General features: G+C 41.1%; 1 protein-coding gene and 1 long non-coding RNA gene across 30 annotated transcripts in view; one reads left to right on the top strand and one right to left on the bottom strand.

Moving 5' to 3' along the window:
• Unc13b (unc-13 homolog B) overlaps positions 1–23171 on the bottom strand; it is a 197976-nt gene that overhangs the window by 9267 nt on the left and 165538 nt on the right. For 19 of the 29 annotated variants that reach the window (XR_013438171.1, XR_013438172.1, XR_013438169.1 and 16 more), the window contains 14 exons: positions 20951–21029; positions 18747–18821; positions 18043–18262; positions 16362–16589; positions 15618–15759; positions 13511–13680; positions 12949–13064; positions 12432–12595; positions 11695–11845; positions 9896–9964; positions 8122–8211; positions 7660–7788; positions 4135–4262; positions 3435–3520 (listed from right to left, as the gene is read on the bottom strand). Coding sequence is in view for 25 of the 29 variants with exons in the window: in XM_078047787.1 (XP_077903913.1) it covers positions 3435–3520; positions 4135–4262; positions 7660–7788; positions 8122–8211; positions 9896–9964; positions 11695–11845; positions 12432–12595; positions 12949–13064; positions 13511–13680; positions 15618–15759; positions 16362–16589; positions 18043–18262; positions 18747–18821; positions 20951–21029 (1847 nt within the window). In the remaining 4 variants the exon portion in view is untranslated. Of the gene's footprint in view, positions 1–3434; positions 3521–4134; positions 4263–7659; positions 7789–8121; positions 8212–9015; positions 9220–9895; positions 9965–11694; positions 11846–12431; positions 12596–12948; positions 13065–13510; positions 13681–15617; positions 15760–16361; positions 16590–18042; positions 18263–18746; positions 18822–20950; positions 21030–23171 lie in introns of those variants that run through there. The other 10 variants (XM_078047777.1, XM_078047781.1, XM_078047785.1 and 7 more) reach the window with 3 other exon arrangements.
• LOC144377303 (uncharacterized) lies at positions 20839–21502 on the top strand. The gene is made up of 2 exons (XR_013438173.1): positions 20839–21170; positions 21312–21502. It is a non-coding gene; the product is annotated as an uncharacterized LOC144377303 (long non-coding RNA).

Here is a 23171-nt window from a genome sequence, read left to right as displayed (position 1 = left end):
AGTTACTATATTTACATATAATTCTTACTTTCTCTGTCAATCCATTATCTGTTCTCTGGATCCCAATTTCTATAATAAACATTATTAATAATAATAAATAATAATAATAATAAACATTAACTTCTGTGGTATAAACACTAACGGATGAGTGTTAAAACATGTTCAACATTCTAACAAGGTCCAAGGAAAAAGTTGCTTGAGGTTGCTATTGCTGCTGCTGGTGGGGTTAATCTGCCAGAAGGGGTAATCTTGTTTGCATAACCTTCTTGCCCTGACTTCTGCTGTGCTCCTTCCATTTTTCATCCTTAGAAAGTTTTTTCAAGCTTATGATTTTAACTATCTAGTCTGATGATATATCCCCAAATCTCTCTTTGGTTCTGATAATTTTTAGGAAAGGTTTTGATGCAACGTTTCATTGTGCATAATCTAACTTTAGTCTCCATCTCTCACTATCTTAACATCTCCAGGTGAAGTTGGACACAGTATACCAATCAATCTTACCCTCTTGTCCAATGCTGAGTATTATCCTAAATTTTTTCTTCTTCCTCTATACTCACATCCAGTTAAATCACCAACCCCTGATGATTTTACCTCCAAAATGTCTCCATTTCCTTCAAGTCATATTATTACCTGCCTAGGTCTCATCACCACCACTTGGATTACTACGACAGCCTCATTCCCCTTCAGGGTACTCTCCATAGTGTAGCCATAGTGAGTGGCCTTTCCATGATAAATCTGATCATGCCAGTGGTTCCCATCTGCCTCAGGATGAAGTCCAGAAGCCTAAACATGGCTTACAATCTCTTATGATTTAATTCTGTCGTATCTCTCCATCCTCATCTCTCACTGATCTGTCTACTCTCTGAAATGCTAATCAAACTGAACTACTATTTCCATAAATTTATCAAATTGCATTCTTAAAGTACATTTACTCGATTATATATAAATTATACGCCAATAAAGTCTATTTAGAAAATACTTGGTAAAGGACAGAATCTTAAATTGTCATTTCACAATCATCATCAATGCTGTCCTTTTATTATCCAGGTGTCTCTCCTTCATTTGCCATCCATATTCTAGGAATCACTAGGTCTAGCAATCACTTCTTTTAATGTCTACTGAAGGCCATTTTTCCCTTTCCATTCCTCTGCTCTAATCCCAGGGCCAGCCCTTCATCCCTAAATTGTTACAATAGCCCTTCACTATCTATGTTCTCTGCTTCCACTTCTCCCTGTTCCAGCTGCTCTGTTTTACAGGAGTAAAATCTTGTTAAAATTCTACTTTGTGTGGGGTGGATCATGCTGTAATCCTAGGAACTTGGGAGGCTGTGGTAAGAAGAACACAGTTTGAAGTCAGCCTCATTAACTTAGTGAGAAACTGTCTTAAAATAAAAAATAAAAATAGTTGGGGGTGTGGCTCAGTGGTATAGAGCACCCGGTTTCAATCCTCAGTACTGCAAAAAGAAAAAAAAAATCTGTTCATTGATCTTTGCCTATAATGATTTCTTATTGTTTTTAATTTTAATATTTTTTCAGTTGTAGATGCACACAATGCCTTTATTTTTGATTTGTTTAGTTTTGTATGGTGCTGAGGATTGAACCCAGTGACTTTCATATGTAAGGCAAGCATTCAACCACTGAGATATACCTCCAGCCCCCTCTTATTGTTTTTAATGGCTTATTTAGTGCTAAGTGCCAGGCAATATGCTAACTATATCCTATATACCTCAGTTGTTTCATCAGCTCAATGAAATCCATGCCATCATCACTCCCATTTTGCAGATCAGAAAAGGGGAGCTCATAGAAATTAAGCAGCTCTGTCCAAGGTCACACTGCTAAATAAGTAGTGTGAGACTTGAAACCAATACAGTTGTTCATTTTCTTAAAGCAGTTTTTAACTTCTTTTGTGGTTTGTTTGTTTTTTATAGTACCAGGGATTGAACGCAGGACTTCATACATGCTAGGTAAGTACTCTACCACTGAGTTACCTACCTAGCCCTTTTTAAAATTTTTATTTTGAGATACAGTCTCACTAAATTCCCCAGGCTGCCCTCAAACTTTGTTATCCTCTTGCCTCAGGTGCCCAAGTTGCTGGGATTACAGGCATGCTCCACAGTGCCTAGCTGGTGCTTGTTTTAAACATTAGCAGAACTCCCTTTGAAAAGATATCTCACCTAGAACCCTATATATGATTGATAAAAGAAAGTTGATTGCTGGCACCAGGAAAATGCTTAGAGCCCAGCCCCTGGGTTTCCCCTTTTAAATTAACTTAGCTCTTCAGATATTATGGTCTGAAAAACTCTTCTCCATCATGTACTACCCCTTACTTATGGAAATGATTTATTTTTCATGGTTATTTATGTTTTCCCCCAAACCCACTGGAGCTGGAGTTCTTCAAGAACTGGAACCAAATGCATCAAGTTTGGTGAATGTTGCCTGAAAGAGGACTGGTGATCTTCTCCCTAGACTGAGAGGTGAATGTGCTATAGCCTTGAGACAGACCCAGTGTGGGCAGGATGCATCCCCTGCTCTGGGGCTGAATTACAGAATGCATGTGTGTAGTCTGTGGTTTTCACAAATTTAGCATAGATCTTCAAGGTTTCTTTCAACCTCAAAATTAATTGCTTCTAAACCTCATTAAGTTTTGAGAGTATGAGTTTTAGCCATTTCCTCTGCAAGCCACCCAAATAACAGATCTAGACTCTACTATGTGCTTGCCCCAGGTCCTCCTCCTCCTAGATCTACTTTAGGGAGCTAGACTAACCTATACAGACAGACAGGAAAGACAGCTAAATAGGTGAGCACAGATGGGTACAGGTGGGAAGATGACACAGGTAGGGAATGGTATCTTTGTGGACCAAGGTGGGAATTGAAAAAAAGAATAAGCTAAATGAATGAGATGAATAATAACATCTGTGGCCCTACTCTATAGAAGTAATAAGGAAAGAACTGGCTTTGTCACATTATTCCAGAGCAGCTTTCTAGGAAAGTCAGGGCAGTCAGTGCCCAGTATGAGAAAATAACAGCATCTAGCTATGTATTTAAAGTTCTCTGATTGTTTAAAATGGTAAGGATAAGTTTCACAAGACCATTCTCTTGGAAGCTAACTTGCCTAGTTGGATAAGGAAAAGGTTTGCTTGGGAAGAGGAATCCACCTTTCTGGGAATTCCCACCATGGGATGAGTTGATCTCAGTGTATCCTACACCTACAGGGACCCCTATTATGTTTCCACACAGAGCCATTTTCATTATTTCCTTTGGCTTTAGCTCTGCCCACCCAAAGTCTCCTAAGGTCCACCTCCTACCATGGCTAGAATCCCTCTAGTCTCATTGCACCATTTACCCAGAACTTATAGTGGCCCAGGAGAGGAATGGACAGCTTACAAGGTGCTTGGGCTAGGAGCCTAAAACCCACTGACTTGGGCAGACCCTTACCCTCTAATGCGTATTTCATGTCTTGGGCAAACAGATGCCACATCACTTCTGCGCTGACTTTTCCCACATTCAATTCCTGAGGAAACCTGAATAACAGAAGAAATTATAATCAGAGAACAGGGCAAGAGTTATTTGATGTGATTAATTCCAAGATGCCTACTACTTGGGAGTTCATACTGAAGAGAGGAGAAGCCAAGGGAACGGAGCTAGTTTCATATGGAGAAAAGAAATCCAGGGACTGATAAGAAAAGTAAGGGCAAAGGGGATCCCCTGAGGCAAGGAGGGTCCAGGGGAGAAAATGCCCCAAAAGAAAGGAATTGAGACCCAAAGGAGGGTTGAGGGTGAAGGCAAGTCTAAGCTAAATAAGGTGGAGGAGAAAAGGCAAGGGGGTGGGCTCTATGAAGTCCCACTTTAATCACAATGGACAGAAACATACACACATGGTCTCTGGATCCCCTAGGGCTCCCAGTAGCCTCTCACTCCAGGGAGGCTGGCTCAGTCTGGGCAGAGCCCCCCATTATGTTTCCACACCTGTCTCCAGAAACAGTTACCCAGACAGATACAAGGGACAGAGGGACAGACTGACGGACAGGAGGAAGAGATGGCACTGTAAACATACAGAGATAGGAAAGAAAGAAGCTGTTAGACAGATGGACAGAGCAATCACCAACCAGACAGGGTCATGTAGGGTAATACTCACTGGTTCAGAACAGGTGTATAGGAATTTTTATCTTCCTCTATGATTGACACAATGAGTGTGATGAGTTTGGGCCAAAAATCCAGGTTCCGAATGCTGGGACCTTGTTCCTCTAGAGGTAGCTCCTGCTTCTTGTTCCAGAGTAGACAGTGAGAGACAAAAGAATTGGAGAGTATCTTAAATCTTTCTCTTTTTATTCCCCATCCCACGCCCCTTCCTCTAGATCAGGGACCCTTCCTTGAGCCTGTGTTCCATAAGACTGTCTCTGTTCCATGAAAGGAGTGACTACTAGGAGGCCCTTTTTCTCTTGAAAAGGTCACTTCCCAGGCCCAGGGTACTGCTCTGACAAGCTTGGTCAGTCCAGGAGACATGAAGGTCCCCTTCCTTCTCCTTCTCATTTGCTCCAGTAGATGACTCCCTGGATGAAGTGAGCTCCTCTCTAGTTTCCCTAAGTAGGTATAGTTCTGCAGACACCCTCTTCTAGTGGTATCCCTTCTCTGAGCACCCATTCCCCACCCTGCCACACACACATATCTCAGCTCTGAGAAGCTCCTTCTAATTCTATGTGAACTACTAGCCAGACCTTGTATGCTTTTTGGTCTAATTTTCAGGAGGGTAGTCTTCTATTGACTCACTAAAGGTCATTGGGGAGAAGACCTGCATCTAAAAAGCTAACTGCCTAACTGGATAAGAAAAAGTTTGCTTGAAAAGAGACAAGGGAAGAGTAGATCTCAGGAAAAGAGGGGCCACTTCACATTCAGACCCCAGAAGGGACAAGTAGGAGTTTCTATAGAGATATTGGAGTGGATGTTATTTCTCAATGGGACAAAGGCAAAGGTGAAGCTGCCCAGAATGGCAAGAATCGGGCTTTTATGTGATGTCATGTCACTGCAAAGTCTCTAACAGTCCTTAATAAACCTGGATCACTAAGAAGTTACCGGAAACCAAAACAGAATCTAAATCCTATTGATTCTACCTCATTAAAATCACTTATATACATTTCTTCCTTTAACTTTTTCTGAAACAATCCTGGCTGGCTATTATCATTCAAGGATCTCCTGACTGGTCTTTAAACTTTACTCCAATACCTTCTCTAGGTATTTAGTGATCTTACTATAAGGGAAATCTCAGTGTTATTCCTCTGCTTAAAGTCTTTTAAAGGCCTTCAATTATGTTTAAACACCTTAGCTTGACACAAATGTTCTTCAGAATATGACCTCTCTCAACCTCATGTCTTATCACTTCTCTTTCCTGTTGAAGCCAGCACCACACCATGATCACTATGTCCTTAGTACCAGGCACTCTAAGAACTTTACACATTATTATCTTGTTTGATTCTCAGAATAACTCCATTGAGTAGAATTATTTTCACCTTCATTTTCAGATAATGAAACTGGGGGACAGCAAGGTTCTTTGACTTGCTCAAGGTCATATAACTGTAAATAGCAGAACCAAGATTCCTACATAGCTGAATTCCAAAGCCTGATGCTGTAACTATCCTAATTAAATTGCTTTTATTTTCTTAAATTAGCATACTCATGTACAATTTTGTGCTACCAAACATTCTATTTTCTTCACATGTATCCTCTCCTCATTCCTTCCAGACCCTTTTTGAAGCTAAGTCTTACTCCTTCCTTAAAACCCAGGTTGAACTTTACTTCTGTGAAATGTTCCCTGACACCCCTAGTCTGGTTAAGATACTACTCCTCTGGGGTCCCAGAGCACTTTCTGTGAAACTCTAGTACAGACCTATCAGAGAACTACAACTACAATAAAATATAATAAAAATAAAAAGAACAATAAATGTAGCAATTTGCTTCCATCTCCAGTAAACAACAAACTCCCTTAAGGCAGAGATGTGTCTTACTCAACTTTACATCTCTAATTGCCTGTTTGTTAAATGAATGGATTGATGATTGAACCAATGACTGAAGGTCAGTAATGGAAATATTAACAATATCAAATTTTTTCCTCTAGTGTAAATATTGAACAATAAGAAAATTAGAATGAGAAAAAGAAAAAGGCAGATAGCAAAATAAAAAAGACTAAAGCAATTATTTGTATAATTTTCAGGCCCTCTTCAAAGTCTACAGTTTATTCTCAGGCTGGAGCACAGGGACCAAATATTCAAATCAATATCTGCATAGTTGAAAGATCAAAAGTGATGATGGTGTTCCCCCCAACACATGAGAGAATTCATAGATGGTTAACAGAGGAACCCAGAATATAGCAAGCAAAACAAGGACCCCAGAAAAACCTCCCATAGCTGTCAGAACCAATTTTTATAAACCTTAAAAGAAGGAAGCTTTAAATATATGACTGCTTCCAAAAGCACATTTGGGAATGAGAGGAAGCAGCAAGATCTTAGTCTTTACTAAGGTTCTCCTAGGAAGCATTAAAAATAAAGTTAAAGGATAAATGCTCAATAAATTTAGATCAATGGAGTCCTATTATTTGGTCCTATTACCTTTCAAAGTCTATCTCAAATGCCCCTTGTTTTATGTAGCTTTCCCTCATATCTGATCAAGAGTGACTTCCTCCTTGGAATCCTTTCATCCTATCTCTTTATTTATTTTTTATTGGTTGTTCAAAACCTTACAAAGCTCTTGACATATCATATTTCAAACATTAGTTTCAAGTGAGTTATGAACTCCCATTTTTACCCCAAATAAGAGACCCTTCTAACAGACTACTTTGATTACAGTTACATATATGCTCATAAGACTGAACTTACTAAAGGAGTACTGTGCTTTCCTCAGACCTGGTCTAGGACAGACAAACAACATATTATTTGTTAAACTGAAGGAAAGCTACTCTGTACGGCTATCAAGATATTACTAAGACAGAAACGGTAACTGAGTAATTGGATCTAGAAGGAAGTCTAGGTTTTTAAATGGGGGCCAAGGGGTCTGGGGAAATATATGTAAAATTTGAAGGATCTAGAAATAGATAGTGTCATCAGGCACTGATTTAGGATGCCAGCCTAAAACAGGTGAAACAGCACAGCCTCACAGAAGGAGCAGGTTGGCCTTGAGAATTAGATGGTGAATTATACCACAGAAGACACTGCAGACAAAAGTGACCAGAGAGAAAAGTTAGACTTTCATGAGCCAGGAGTGCAGAGGGACAGCAACAGATCTCAGGGGAAGGCAGCACAGACCTTATAGTGATCACTATGAGTCAGAACAAAATTAACCTTCAGCAAGAAAAAATGACCACAACAAACTGAGAATTCTACTACTGAACACCTCAACTGTGCTTAAATATAGATTCACTTTCTTCAGCACGAAAGTAAAACTTATTGCTATTTCTGTTCAACTCAGGTGTCACATTTTGTCCAAGAGTCCCTGCTAATCCACAAATGTCTCACATGGTTTAGATATTTCATAATCTATAACTCATTTACCCTGAGCACATCAAGGACTTTGTCCTGAGCTCCTTCCACTATGCTTCTTGAAAAAAAAAAAAAAAATCTCAGGCTCCAAAGAGTTATAGTCAGCTGGCCCCACTTAACCCCAAATTTCTTACCAGCTGGTACTGGCGGTTGTATAAATCATGGCAGTTGTTGAAGATATACTCATATGTGGAGTTCAAACAGGCCTTCACACAATCCTTTACCACCTGGCTGGCTCTTGGAGGGCTCTGCAGTTCTTGTACCTGTTGATTGATAGAAGAAATACAGGCTCAGGGTCCTGCTTACCTATGTATGATATCCTCCCCAGCATTCCCCAAACCCACTACAGAGTCTTCCATTCATTTCTGTGTTCCTAGACCTTGCTCTGTGATGAAATTGCCAGGAAAACTGATGGGGAGAATTTACAACTCATCCTTGTTTTCCTACTGTCTATGTACTCTCTCAGAAGTAACCCAGGGAACAGATGTATGGAAATGTAAGCTTAGAGAATCCTGTATCCACCAGCTCTGCCCAGTGATTCTTACTCTCCTGTGGTCACATCTTCAGCCTAGCAAATTAGCCCAGTTCATCCTTACCTTCATTCTGAAGAAAGTAATGCTGGTCAGCAAATCCACTGTGGATTTTAAATCCTGAAGCCGCTCAGGGCTCCCAGCAGGGAAATTATTCTGTTACAAATCAAGCAAATGTAAGAGAGGAACAGAGGAATATGAAAATTTTATCTGCCAAAATTCAATCAAAAGTAACCTACTGAGATTTTCTATAGTTGAGCTGGGCAAAACAAACAAACAAACAAACAAACAAAACCCTGTGATATTAGAGGTCTCCCTCTTTCTTTTCAAGAACCTAAAGACAGGTCCTTCCCCAAAACAGAGATTAATACTCCACAGCTCAGAAAGCAACACGTCCTTCCCACAATCCTACATTCCATGCAATGTTTTTGTTCAAATGAACACCCCCCCCACCCCCACAAACACACACACACACAGTTTTCATGGATGAAGGTTCTTACACCCAGTGAGTTCTTCAAAAATTACAATCTAACTGTATATCCTGGAATATAAGTGTAGTCCCACTACATTAAGGTCAATCTGAGATCTAGGACCTGTACTTTCATACAGTAGACCCTATCTCTTCTACTATTCTGGAGCCAGATGGTAGAGTTCTGAGCAGAACTTCTTTGGAGTGAGATCCTTAGGATTTTCCTGCATGCCTTACTTCATTCCTTTTGGAATACGTTTTAGAAGAAGCTGCATGCAGGAGTGAAAGGAGGCAATGACTCTCCACTTTAAGAGTCTGTTTGTTTGTTTTGTTTTTGTTTTTTGATACTAGGAAATGAACCCAGAGGTACTTTACCATACTGAGCTACATTCCCAGTCCTTTTTATTTTTAGTTTTGTGAGATCCTGCTAAGTTGCTGAGGCTGGCCTGGAACTTGTAAATTTCCCAACCCAGCCTTGTGAGTTGCTGATGATGAGCCACCGTGTCTGGTTCACAAGGGTCAGTTTTAAAACTTCTGAATGGCTACTTATATGCCAAAAATAAGATATACAGTCATCTCCCCATTATTTTTGCAAATGAAGGACACTGGAAGTACATATAAAACCTCACTTTTTTAAAAAGTTTTTTTTGAGGTTGTTTTTGTACTTACTTTTTAATGTGTGTACAATGCCTTCTCTGTAAATTCACAACATTTAAAGTGAGTAATAAATCCAGTCTAAAAAGATGTAACTTAGGAGGAGCTGAAAAAAAACCCATTTCCTTTTCCTGCCCCATCCAATATATCCACCTTCCTACTACAACTATTTCCTCCCTCCATCCTAGGCATGGATATGACGTCACTCTGATACAAATTACTTGCCCATGCCAAGCTACTTTTTTCCCCCCAAATGACCTTCTCATGCTTCCCCTGAAAAATGAGGAAAGTATGACAGGCTTCCCTATGTTACTCATACAGGCCTCAGACTCAAGATCCTTCTGCCTTAATCTCCCAAGTAGCTGGGATTACAAGTATGTACCACCTAACCTGACAAGTTCATAATTTTTTAAAGGACACTTTTAGAAGAGATTATCTTCAGGAAACTCTCTAATGGGAATGTTATCAGAGAGTCTATAGAATAATGTTAAGTTGTGTTGGAAAGCCAACTGTCTGTAACAAACAACCTGATTTTATAAACTTCATGGTCCTTGGAGTTAGGAGAACCACAGCTGTCAGTAATACTGGCCACCCAGGAGGGTGTGATGACAGACCAATTTTTCCTGTTTTCAGCCTTTATAACCAAGATTGGCCTATGTCTCTCTACTGAATTTGATATTATCTATCATCCCACCTCACTGCCATGTCTTCACTTACTCTGTATGTAGAGAGGTCTATCCTCAGTGAGTTGTGCAGCTGGTCCAGAAGTTTTACAAATCTCTCTTTCTGAGGGTGAAAAACAAATATTGAGGAAAAGAGAGAAAATCTATTCCAGAGACCCCTAAACTACATCAGAAATAGAACTATTTCTGGGTGAGTAGACAGGGTATGGAGGAGACATCTGGCTGGCAACATTTCCTACCCCATCTCTGCCCATGGGGAGAACAAACAATGTAAAGGAAAAAGAAGAGGGGTGGTGGTTCCTTTCCCATTTCTTAGCTGTTTTGTCTCAAACTATGGAATCTTCTCACACTGATGAGGGGAAAGTCAAGTCCCTGGAAGGGGAAACATCCCTTTCTATATCCAAGTTGACAGGACATTACTCGTGTATTTCTGTATCAGTCAGATAAAAAAAAAAAAAATGTCAAGCACATTCTCCAACTTGTTCCTGAGTTCTGAGGTCTCTTGACTTATCTTGGGATAATGCATAGCAATTATATAGCCATAGCCTAGCAGTGAAGATGGAAGATATAAATGGTGAGGCATTTAGAAGACAGTCAGACATGAGGAGTCTCTTTTTATTTTTGGGTACTGGGGATTGAACCCAGGGGCCTTAACCACTGAGTCACATCCCCAGCCCTTTTATTTTTTATTCTGAAACAGGCTTTGAAGTTGTGATCCTCCTGCCCTAGCCTCCTAAGTTGCTGGGATTACAGGTCTGTGCACCACTGTTCCTGGGAAGGGGTCTCTTTTTAAACAACTTTCTAATTTACCTTAATGTATAATTTTTAATTGTTAATTATATAATACATACTATTTTAATATTGATTTTCATAGAAAAAGTATAATTTAGTGTAGGATCATGTACTTGAAAGCTGTACACAGAATTTTTAGTACTCATGTTAATTATATGTTTAGATATAGATATTGATTATGTCAATTCATGATGGAATGAGACAAAATGAAATATATTTGAATGGTTTAATCAATTACATCAATTCACCTACAGAAAGAACCTATCAACAATAACAAAAAAAAAAGTGATTAGTATCAAAAAGCAGGGCTCATGGACTCAATAGATGGGACAATATAAGCAATTTTATCCCTACAAAGGGACCTTCTGTGATGGGTCAAAAATATTTCTTCTGGTTTATAGCAAATTTATGTCAGGTGACATTATGAGTTAATGATTCAACTTCTCTGGTACTTTAACCCAGAAGAACATAACCTGGAAAGGGAAAATAGTCCAGCTACACACTGTCATCCTCACTTAAGACATCATCAGCCTTATATAATCGTAAAAGATTTAACTCTGATGCAGAGACTAAATAATATTAAGAAAGGTCCATTTGTGGACCTGTAAGACTGAAAAACATGGTGACTTAGCCAAGTTGTTAACCCAGAGAGTTCTGTCTGAGACCAAGTAGCAATCCTGCTAACACTACAGTGGTGCTATCATTTATCTGTGTCTGAGCCTAGTCAATTAATATAATCTACATATCCATAAGGAAAGAAGTTTCATCTATTAAGGTGGCAACTACCTGGGCTGGGGTTGTGGCTCAGTGGTAGAGCACTCACCTAGCACGTGCAAGGACCTGGGTTTGATCCTCAGCATCACATAAAAATAAATAAATAAAACAAAGGTATTGTGCCCAATTACAACTAAAAAATAAATATTAAAAAAAGGTGGCAACTACCTGAATTTTAGGCATTGACTCTACATAACTGGCTAGGAAAAATCAAATTTTTATTAATTGATAACAAATAGGCTTATTATGTGTTTATATCACACTCACCCCAAAGTTGGAGGCTGCAAAGCGGTCAGATGCAGAGACATTGGTAGAGGCAGTTGTGTGGGCATAGTAGGCATTGATGTTGGCCAGTAAGGTGCTCATCACTGCTGGCACACCAGGACACATGTATTTGGATGACAAACATGCAAAATGCCTGAAAAACACAACATATTCATTCTCAAAGACTCTGCAGAGCTTGCAGCAAAAGCCAAGTAGAAATTCAATAAGGTTGTGAAATCAATGATGCATAGCCAGGGAGATCTTTGCTTATACAGGGCTGCTTCCTGTGTACAGCTCTAGGGGTAGGCTCACCAATACTTCTCACAACATCAATTATGAACTCCTATTAAGGGAGTCCAGGTTGACTCTGCACACAACTGCTTTCCCTATAGTTTAGTGTCCTCTTCAACTCCCAGGCCAGTCTAGGTCAGCTTGTTGGTCACCCCCACATATATATGACGATACACATGCCCTGTCTATTCAGGCCTGTAATGTCTGGGCAGATGTGTGCTTGCATTCCCTCTTATGCCTTTTTCCATTCCAATTCCTGAATTTGGGAGTAGACAGATAAATACCTTCTTTGAGATACAAACACACTTCCTTTCTTTGCCTTGAGGCATAGAGTGAACTAAAACATCCTTGCATACTACCCCACACTAAACACCTGTCCACCACATCCTTTTTCCTATAGCCACCCCAAGAATAAGTAGTCAATTCCCAGAGCCCCAGGAGAGCCTTACGTCATAGCCTGATATATGGACTCAATGCCATAGCGCATGGCAAATTCATCCACAATTTCTTGGGCTGTCTCATCAAAGTACACCTTCCATGCATCATCTCCTCGAGCCTCAGGAATCTGGACTCCTCCACTACCCTGAATGTCTGTGAGATAATGGAAAAGGTTCTGTAGGAAACGGAACAGAGAAAAGGAAAGAATTAAATAGAGATTAAAAAAAAAAAAAAGCAAAACCAAAAACTACTGATAAAGTCCAAGAGAATGTTAATAGGATCCTTAGTAATTCTGTCCTTTGAGTTACTGCTTGGTGCCTCCTGAGGCCCTAGCAGGTTGTTCTCACATTAGTAAAAGAGAACTGAGTCTAGGCTCCATCCCTCCCTCAGCCTTCCTGTATAGCACAGAAAGCCAAGGAATAAATGAAAAACAATCTCCAGATCCTCAACCATCTAGCAATCCTCAATGGTTCCTCACTGTTTTCTAGCCCCAGCACACCTCCACACACCTACAAAGGGCTGGCTCACCTCATGGAGGCATGTATACTGCACATGGTACGGGGCTACCTTCTCCTCCCCCTTGATCTCCACATTGATCTGTAGTCGAATAGCTCCCGAGACGGCTGATTTGTCTGTCCTCTTCTCTAAGGATGAAAGAAGACTGGAGATTAACACCAATACAACTACAGACAGTGCAAACAGCCCCATTCTGGCTTAACCCAGGGAAAAAATGGCAAGAACCTAGGAATTTTCCCAATAGGGTGAACTTACTATAGTGACCATACAGTCCACAAATACCCCTATACTAGCTAGATAAGAGAACAGAAGTAGTTAGGAAGTTAAAGGCATTAGGGATGAGAATGAAGACTAAAGGGCCTTCAGCAACCTGGAGAATGTTTAGCCAGAGTGAGTTCCTACCACCACAACTTCCCTATCATCCATTCCTACCCACAGTCAGCTCTCTGAAGATAGGACAGCTTCTGTAGAGAGATATGCTTTGGGGATTAGTGATTTGGTAGATGGGAGATTTGCCCAAATCCCCTTTTGTGCCCTCCTTTCCTAGCAACTTCTTCTGGTCTGGTTTCCTCACCCAGATTGTACCAGACATCCATCTCGCCACTCAGTGTCCGAACCTCGATGATGGTTTGGCCAAGGAAATCATCAGACTCTCGCTTTAGCCGCTGCTTTACTCTTGATTTGATGTCATCATCCTCATCCCACACACGTACCTTAATGCGGTCAGAGGAGTTATGGCACTCACTGTAAGAGATTTAGGCAGGCTCTGTTAGGGAAAGACCCAGTATCACCACTCCTATCACTTCAAATTCCCTCCCAAAAGGTCCATCAACTCTATTTCAGAGCCTGAAAGAGCAAGAGGAGTCAGGGGCCAGTGATACTAAAGTTCCCAGCTATCCCTTAGCTTGAGTAGTTGTGTGAGTCATTATCTAGTCCTTATTACCTTGAAACAAAGAAGGAGAATGAGTAATCAGGGTCAATTTTTACTTCCTCTGCAGTGCTCTTAGCAATACTAACAGGACAATAGCTAGACATGCCAGAAACCTAGGAAGCAACTACTTTGCTCCCTCCCCAGCTCTGAGACACGAAGTCAGTAAAGGTGCTAGATGTTTTCAGTGGGTCCATCTTATCTGCTTGTTATCTCTCTATGTAAATCCTCCATCTTTTCAACTATGTGCCTGGTGAACTTCTATTTTCCTTTATTATTCCCTTGAATCACCATCTCCTCTATGGTGTTTGCTTTGGATAAGGGAACTGCCCAGGTTCCAATCCTGTTCTCTTCCCCAGAAATTGTTTTCTGGATCCTGTTCTCTCACCCAAAAGTTGTACTCAGTAGACTTTGCTGTTTCTTTTTCTATGTTCTTATAATATCTTTTCACATTTCTGTTAAAATATTTCAGTGTAACTACTGCTGTACTGAAAAATAATGGACCAATCAACATTGAGCTTCTTGAAACCAGGGAGCGTCTTGTTCACTTTGATACACACAACGGTGTAGAGGGTCTTATACAGAATAGGAACTTAAGTTTATTTACTAAAAGTGTGCAAAAATGACCACAGAGCCAATTCACTTAAAATTAGTCATAGAGTCAAGTCCTGTTACACTGAAATATTTTAACAGAAATGTGAAAAGATATTATAAGAACATAGAAAAAGAAACAGCAAAGTCTACTGAGTACAACTTTTGGGTGAGAGAACAGGATCCAGAAAACAACTCATTCAGATTCTCAAAGAAATGGTTGCTTCTTCCAGAAACTGTTGCCCTGGATTAGAGATTAATTTTACACCACAATTCTCTTCCACACAAATTCTATGAGGAGTCAACAGAAGATGGCTTCTACATAGCCATCTTCTTAGCTGATTCAGATCCAAAGTCCTGATCCCTTGGCATTAAAAGTGGGAAGAGGAAGCATCTGGATTCTCCAGATATTAGTCCAACTCCTAGGCCAGAGTTCACTATTTTTCAAAATCAACCTTTACTGTCATATAAAATAAACTATAAAAAAATGAGTTAATGGAAAAAGAAAGGAGGTGAAAGCTGAGACAGGAAGAAAAGTTTCCCTGAAGGGAAACGGAAACTTCTCCAGACCCCAGATTTCCATCTTCAAGTCAGCATTATCCAGTTACAGGACAAGGACATTCTTTCCTCACTCCTTAGAACAACCCAAACCTAGCTAAGTAGGGCAGCACACATCTGTAATCCCAGTACTCAGGAGGCTGAGAAAGGAGGATCACAAGTTTGAGGCCAGCTTCAGCAATTTAGTGAGGACCTAAGCAACTTTTTAGTGAGACACTGCCTCAAAATAAAAAATAAAAAGGACTGAGGACATAACTCATTAAATGCCCATTGGTTCAATCCTCAGTGTCCAAAAAAAAAAAAAAAAAAGGAAAAAAGAAAGAAAGCCCAACCCTTCCTAGACAGGGTGACATGGCTGGAAAGTACAACAGGGTAGTTAGAAAAAGAAAAATGGGGTACCCAGAGGTCTCATAAATAGCTCAGTTAAGAAAAGGTATGGGCAAAGTGCTATGTCTAGACAAAGAATGGCTGCTGCCCAAGTGAGGAATGTGGGAAATGGGATTTCTTCACTGCCTTTGCCTCTTCCCAGGACTCAGAAAAGCAGGATGTAATGTTGCTTCTAAAATACACAGTCTCAGGTAAAACAAAACCCTCTGTAACTTACAAATGGAACTTCTCCTCCCAAACAGGATTCAAGTTTCCAAAAATGGTCTTGGTACGCTTCTTGGTTTTACCAACTTGCACAGTCACATAAGGGTCACTGGATCCTGTTTTATCCTTGGCTTGTAAGCCCTGGGCACACACCACTGCAACCCAAGCACATACAGGGGGCTTCAGATTAGACTTCAGAGTAAGTGAGGAGCCCTCACTCATAGGCTCTTCCCTTAGAGCAGCCTCTCTCTTCCTATGCTCCTCCATAGCTATATGTAGTCTTGGGCCACTGCCTTTCTCTTAAAAACTAGCCCTAACAATTCCAGCTCCCTACCAAAACCCTAAATAAATAAAAATTTACCCCTCACTGCTACATCCCTCTAATGTAAGCATGCTTCAGTTCCACTAACCTGGTTAATAAATTACTAGTTAACTGTTCCCTGGTCACCTATCTCTCTCCTCCTCCCATCTTGAGCTCTTATAATATCAAACTGCTAACCAAGTGGACAGTGTCAGGGTATCATAATACAAATCCTTGTATTATGGTTCACATGGTTTGGAATTGCCAATCTTGCCTCTTCCAGCACTGACTGAGTCTAGATGAGGAGGAGTATTAAATAATGAGGCTCTCCCTCTTCCCCTTAGTTCTATCTTCTTTCCCCCCATTCACTTGCTCCCTCATACTCAAGATGCTTCTTCCCCAGACTCCTCCCCATAGCCCTGGAATCCCTGTCCCCTCCAATTTTTGCCAGCTCACCAGTGATGGTAATCTTGGCTGACCATTTAGAAGTGCCATCCAGTACACTCTGTTTCACTGTTTTCATCTGCTGCACGTGGGCTACTTTGCTCACTGTGAAGACATCCCTGATAACTTCAAAGATCTCCGGCTTATTTCGCTCTCGGATCTTCATGCGGTCCTTCATGGCCATGATAATGTTCTGTGTCCGGTCCTCAGCTCCATGTTTAGAGCTCTTTTCTGCAGCCCCTGAAAGATGACCAGATAGAAAGCAGGATTAACCAACAGACCACCTACTAGACCAAGTTTGAGCTGAGGAACAGTGCCTGGGCGAAGATGTGTAGCAGTGGGAGAAGCATAGGGAGACTGGAATATCTCTGGGAAGAGCCAATCACTATGGGGCCTGCTGCTTGGCCAGTGGGGCCTGCTGCTTAGCCAGTGGAATCTGCAACTCAAAGGGTAGCAAAATCTGGATAATTGTGATGGGGATTCATTTACTATTCATTTGTATATATAGGTAAAATTTTCATCAACTCTCCAACTCAAAATAACACCAACAGATGTCTGAGTTATCAGGGAATGGTGGTGGATGAGCTTAACACAACCCATCTCATCCATGTCAAGCATGATACAAATCCAAGAACTCAATGTGGCACAAGAGTTGGGCTCTGTCTTATGCCTCCAGTGTGGTATTATAAGAAAAGTATGGCCTTTGGTGTCAGACAGACTTGGGTTCAAGTCCTGGCTCTATCTATCATTCCTAGCTCATGAACTAGTTTTTTTCCTAAGGGGAGATAATGATGTTTATTTCTCAGGGTTGAAATAAGCATTATTTCAGACAGTATATGTAAAAACCTAGCCCAGAGTCTGGCATCTACAGGTACTCAATAAATGGTCACTATGATTATTTTTCCCTTTTTCTACTACAATCCTTAAAGTTTTCAATACTATGGCTTGGTTCTGGGTAACACCTGGGAAAACTGAAGGAGGAGGAGAATACTTTCCAACCTCCCGCTCCCCTGATTTTTCTGGGACCCAGCAACAGCTAGTACTAGTCTGGCAGAAGGGGAGCAGGGAGACAGAAGCTTTGGGCAATACAACTTCCCCTGACAGGAGCTAGCAGTTTTCCTGTTCCCATTCTCCCCACTCCTCATGATAATACAAGTCACATATATAGTTTCTCTTGGGAGACTGACACACTGTCTTGGACAATAGACTCCATCTATTGAAATTTCTATTCTATTGTCTAAAATCTCAATCTACACACAAGGAGTAAATGATTCCTTTTGTGGGTTATAGGATTTAGACCTCAGGAAGTTCCTCTGTGAAGCCTGGAACCTCATGGAACTCACTCTCTCTTCTTATTAGTTTTAGTCCCTGATTAAACAAGTTCTAGTCATTTAGGAAATAAGGCTACTGTATATACTATTCAAGTTTAGTCTCTAGGATCAATTCAATCCTGGAAGAGATTCTAGCTGTCAAAAGAATACAGAAAGCTCAAAGAATTTTTGCTAAAGGTGCTTAAGAGGGTACTATAAGATTTGTTATCTGGAAAGGAATCACCCCTTGAGTTTGTACCCTACCTTCTCTGAAAAGAATCAGATGGACTGGTGGTTCAGCCAATATAACTCTCCACTGCAAACTATTTTGCAGAGGCTCTATTGCCCTGACAGTCCAACCCTCATCCCACAGGGGCACTCACGCTGCAGGCAGTCGGCGTTGAGCAGGTCCTGGCACTTCTCATGACACTTGACCCCACACTGGCTGCAGCGCATGCCTTGCCGGGCAATGCCCCAGAGTAGGCCTTCACATTCATAGCAGTAGGTCGGGGTGGTAGCTGACCAGACTTCAAAGTTGTGTGGTGTGGTACATGAGATGGGGTAGATTAAGGCCTGCAGGGTTTTCTTATATACATGGGATTTCTGAAAAATACACACCCAATTATCCACCTGTGATTTTAGGACTCTGCGGGGAGATGCCAGAAAGGAGAATCTGTGGGACAATCAGGACCCTGGTTTTTCCTCTGGCAATGGAAAAGATATGATAGCCTGGCCTAGCCCATAGCCCAGCCTAGCTGAAAGAAGCTCTGAATATAGTGTGTTCCTGGTCATCTAACACAGGTTAGACCTGATGCTGGGTCTGAGCCTTATCCTAACATTCACGCTTTCTGGGGAAACGGAGGGTACTAGGCCTACCATAAAATCCAAGTTCGGTTGTCAACCCTTCAAAATGAGACTCTAGTCTGGTCTGCCTCTCCCCTTATAGAAAACTGGGACTTATTGCTATCAATATGTTTCATCAGAAATGTGTGCCATATACTCTTGAATGCCCAGTTAGCACAGCCACACCAGAGATGATCACCAGTCCTGAGGCCAGTGAACTTGTGAAAGCCCATGGGTCACTTACCAGCTCTTCATCCTTAAGAGAGGTACGTGTAGCCATTGCAGAAGTAATCCCTGCCTTCCGTGACTGGACCAGTGACTGTGAGAGAAGACTTGATGTCAGCCCTGGCCATGACCAAGAGCTGGCAAAGCCCCAGGGAAGGAGCTTCAGTGACCAAAGTCACTTGACTATCACTCCATTCTATTTTCACTGTCACTCACAAGTACTGCCCCTGGGCAACAGGTAACAAGTATCTCAAGGCCAGCAGGAGACTGTTCTAACAATGTCAGAAACAGCACTTCCTTCAGGACATCCACAATCAAAAGGATTTCTCCTTCTCTCACTATCTTTAGGTATCCTACCCCACAGAAACTCCTTGTTTATATGAAGGCAAAGGAAAATGAAAAGCTTAGAATGATAGAAGGAAACAAGTTATAAGAATAAGAGAGGCACACAATTCTGTCAGAGTCACATTCAATGACTATCACTAGAAACAATGATTCTACGCTAACCCCCATTCCCTGGTACCTCCCCATGCCCAGTCCTTGGGGAACTATAGAGGCTAGCAGCCCAAATGATCAGGGCACTTGGCAAGGAAAAGGGCAATGCAGTCTCAGTCAAATCCAGCAGGCAAAGAGTTAGGTCTGAAAGCCAAGGCTGTCTTGTTAGCCAGGCTCTTGAGTAAAGGGATCCCTTGTGTCTGCCAAGCCTACCCTTTAGGGGGGCAGCTCCTGAGACACCTGGTTTCCTTAAGGCAGTGGGCACTGGGCAGACACAAATCATCGTATCAGGCTAAGCAAAAAATCAGCTGGGAGGGGCCCAAGTGATTTGGGATATGGACTCAGAGGACAGGGAGGGGCTCTGGAGACACTCACCATAGCCTGCACCGAGGAGAGCAGAGAAAGGAATAACATGATGTTAAAGCCCCCAAGGGCCTGAATACTTTCAGAGGCAACTGAGAGATCAGTCCCCATAGTATAAAGTGGGAAAAATGTCCCAACCCCATCTGTCTCTATCCAGTTCAACCCAGACAGCTGACCAGGGCCCAGGGCCTAGAGCTCCTACTCTAGAGTTAAGCCACAATAAAAGACAGACAAGGGTAAAAGATAGAGTAGTAAAAATGAGACATGAGCTAGATACTTGCTGGTAGGTAAGGAGGGAACAGAGGATAAGAAAAAAGAAAAGAAAGATGGGATGAGAAATAATAAAGTAGGGAGGATGGTAATAAAGAAATGACATCAGATTTTACCTTCATCTGGCTAGATAATGGAAGAACAAGAGGGGAAAAAAGAGAAAGAAGATACATAAATGATAGAAAATAAAGGAAAGAAAGAAGAGAAAAATATCAAATGACACTTTCATTCAGCCAGCTAAGGAGGAAGAAACCAAGGGAGAAAAAGAACATGGAATGGAGAAGAAAGAAAAGGAGTGAATAGAAAAAAACAGAATGGATAGAATAGGGAGAAAAAAGGGAAGAACCAGGAACAGTAAATGGAAATAAGGAAATGGTTTAGATCTTACTAAATCTGAACCCTTATACTTTATATTGAGCTTTAGGACTCTGGGACTCTGAGACCACCTGGGTTCTCCCCTACCCCTGTGACCCACAGACTATACAAAATTCCTTGAGCTGATCCTGCCTCAGAATGTACGACATGGAGTGGGAGCTTCTGGTTATCCTAGAGGTCCCAAGATTAACTTTAACTTTTACATCTATTGCAATATAATCCTACAAATGTTTATCATTTCCTCTCAGTGCCAGACATTCAGTTAACAGAGAGAGTCTACAAAGTTTATATCTTAGGATGACTTTCTGTTGACTTCCAGAAAGCTCCAGTCACGCTCATCACATATACGCTCAATAATCCAGATGAAGGGCTAGAGGCAGTTTACAACCCAGGACATCAAAGAGAGCTATAGAGATTTCTAGAGGATTAAGAGACCTAAAGAAAGACCCCAGAGTCCAGCTCTGAAGGTCTGAGCCACAAATGTTCCAGGCAGGAGCTTGACCTACTAAGGTGCCTGGAGCTCTATGGAGTGAGGCATAACAAGGTCCCCTTGAAGCTATTATAAAGTCTCAGGAAGGTTCTAAATGAATAATCATCATAACCAATGATGATCTGATCTGGAACACTAAATGGACCATTTCCAATTCTGATAGCTTGCCAAGATCCAATGAAGATTACCCCAAGGATACTGCCTAATCTTACACACGAGTCTTCACTCACCAGATCACTGACAAGTGGCAATGGCTTTTTTCTGCGTAGGTCTGGCATGCTGTCAATGCCATAGAGCCCTCCAGCTGGCCTGAGGAAGGAAGGAAATGTGTTAGGACCTTCAGCTCTGACTTGAGTTACTAGCAGGTTCAGAGTTCCATTCTCCTTTATCTCCTCTCCCCAGAGGAAGATGAACCTTCATCATGTGCTTTCAAAAGGATAAAGGAAGACAGTAAGTAAGGGAGATAAAGCCACAGAAGGAGCAATGGAATATACTCTTAGAATGTCATTAAGGGTCTCATGTGGTTTTAAGCAAGGACTGAGAGCTCCTTTATCCTACTGGAATAATTAAGATATATCTGTTTATTTGAAGGTACTTGTGCTTCTGAAAGCAAGTTAGAAATTGGTGGTCAAGAGGACTCCTGCTCACACAGAGGCCAAAGACACTGTTCTCCAAACTCTTGTTTCTACAGAAGGAGCCTACTGCCAATGTAAGCAAGACTATCAAACAATGACATACAGAATGAGACCCTCTTTATCCAAGAGTAAATGAATCATCAGTTCCGTCTACTGAGTCTCCTTTAAAAAAAGGGGGAGGGGGGCTCTCCATTGAGAGAGAAGCTCTCCTAATCAAATTGAAGCAGGTGGGGGGGGGATGGAAAATTACCAAAATACCATTTGGTGTGGGTGGTGGGAAAGTTCCACTTAGGAAGAACAGCAAAGGGACTCTGAGAGTCTGGCCTAGTCCTGTGGACACATTAACAGAGACTAGAAAATATTATAGCTAGAGGAACTGTAAATTTCTAAAATTTGTATACTTCACTATACATATTAATTTTGTTATTTGTGTGTTCTTTCATAACTATATGCAATAAAAACAGAATGTTGCCAACAGAACATCAATCTTACATTGAGATAACCTGGATTTTAGTTCCAACTCTCCTAATTCCCTATAAATCTTCTGCCAATACTCCTTCTTCTCTCTGGGTCTTGGTGTCACTTCCATAAAATGAGGTGGATAGGTTACAAAATTTCTCTGGCCTTTTGGATGCTGAAACTCTGATCCTCAATGAAAAGAACTCATATACTTAGTTTCAATGAAGCAATAAGGAAGGCAGGGAAGCTGGGCTAGAAACTGCTGGTTTAAAAAAAGTCTCATAAGAATAAGCAGGTACTTCAAGCAATATGGGCAAATAATGGAGCCACAAAATGGGTCAAGGCCAGGAGCTGGAATGGTCAACTCAATATGTTAATTTCTAGTAAACTAGCTCCCTGGGCATTAGCAATGGACTTTGTTTTTAATGAAATTACCAGTCCAAGGGAAGTTCTATACTTGTGACAGTTTCTAAGGATTATGCTGAAGGAAAGAGAAGACAAAAGGGAATTTTTAGAAAACCTTTACATGGTTCCATTTAAGAATAAGTTTGAATATGTTCTATTGGCATGGGTATTAGAATTATTAGAAGAAAAAAAAAAACAAAGTTCACTGAAGAAGAAACTGCTGCCACAAGCTTAGAACTAATTCTAAAAACGATAATATGTACCACTTAAGCCAAGAAGTTTTGCAACATAAATGATCTTTTGAAAAAGAGACAGAGGTAGCTCATTCACCTGATTTGACTCTTGATTTTAAAAAAAGACCAATCACGGGGCTGGGGCTGGGGCTCAGTGGTAGCGCACTTGCCTAGCATGTGTGAGGCACTGGGTTTGATTCTCAGCACCACATAAAAATAAATAAACAAAATAAAGGTCTATCAACAACTAAAAAAGTATTTAAAAAAAAGACCAGCCACAAAATAAGAAGTATGTAAAAATATAGTAGAGGGCTGGGGATATAGCTCAGTGGCAGAAAAGTTGCCTAGCATATGTGAGGCCCAGGGTTTGATTCCCAGAACTGGAAAGAAAAAGAGAAACAAAGAAATAACAAAAGAACGAACTAGATAATTTTATGATCTGATGTTCTTCCGTGCACAGAAAAGAGGAGGTAATTACTGAGAATTCAGATGCCAGAAGCCTTTGTAGGGAAAAGGGAAAAGGAAGGTCAGAAAACTAATTGGCAGTGTATGTCGGGGAGAGTGAGGCCCCGGGAGGCATTTAAACTCTTCTCTCTCCTAAGAACAGTCAGTCAGTCACAGGCAGCAGTCCAGAAGCTTAAAATGACTCTCTGGTGCAGTCACATGAGCCTGAAATTCCCAGACAAGAAGCACAGACTGCACACACAGAGCTCAGAAGG

Source organism: Ictidomys tridecemlineatus, chromosome 4 (assembly GCF_052094955.1).
Source record: "Ictidomys tridecemlineatus isolate mIctTri1 chromosome 4, mIctTri1.hap1, whole genome shotgun sequence".
Classification (NCBI taxonomy): Eukaryota; Metazoa; Chordata; class Mammalia; order Rodentia; family Sciuridae; genus Ictidomys; species Ictidomys tridecemlineatus.
This window is presented reverse-complemented; position numbering and strand designations above follow the sequence as displayed.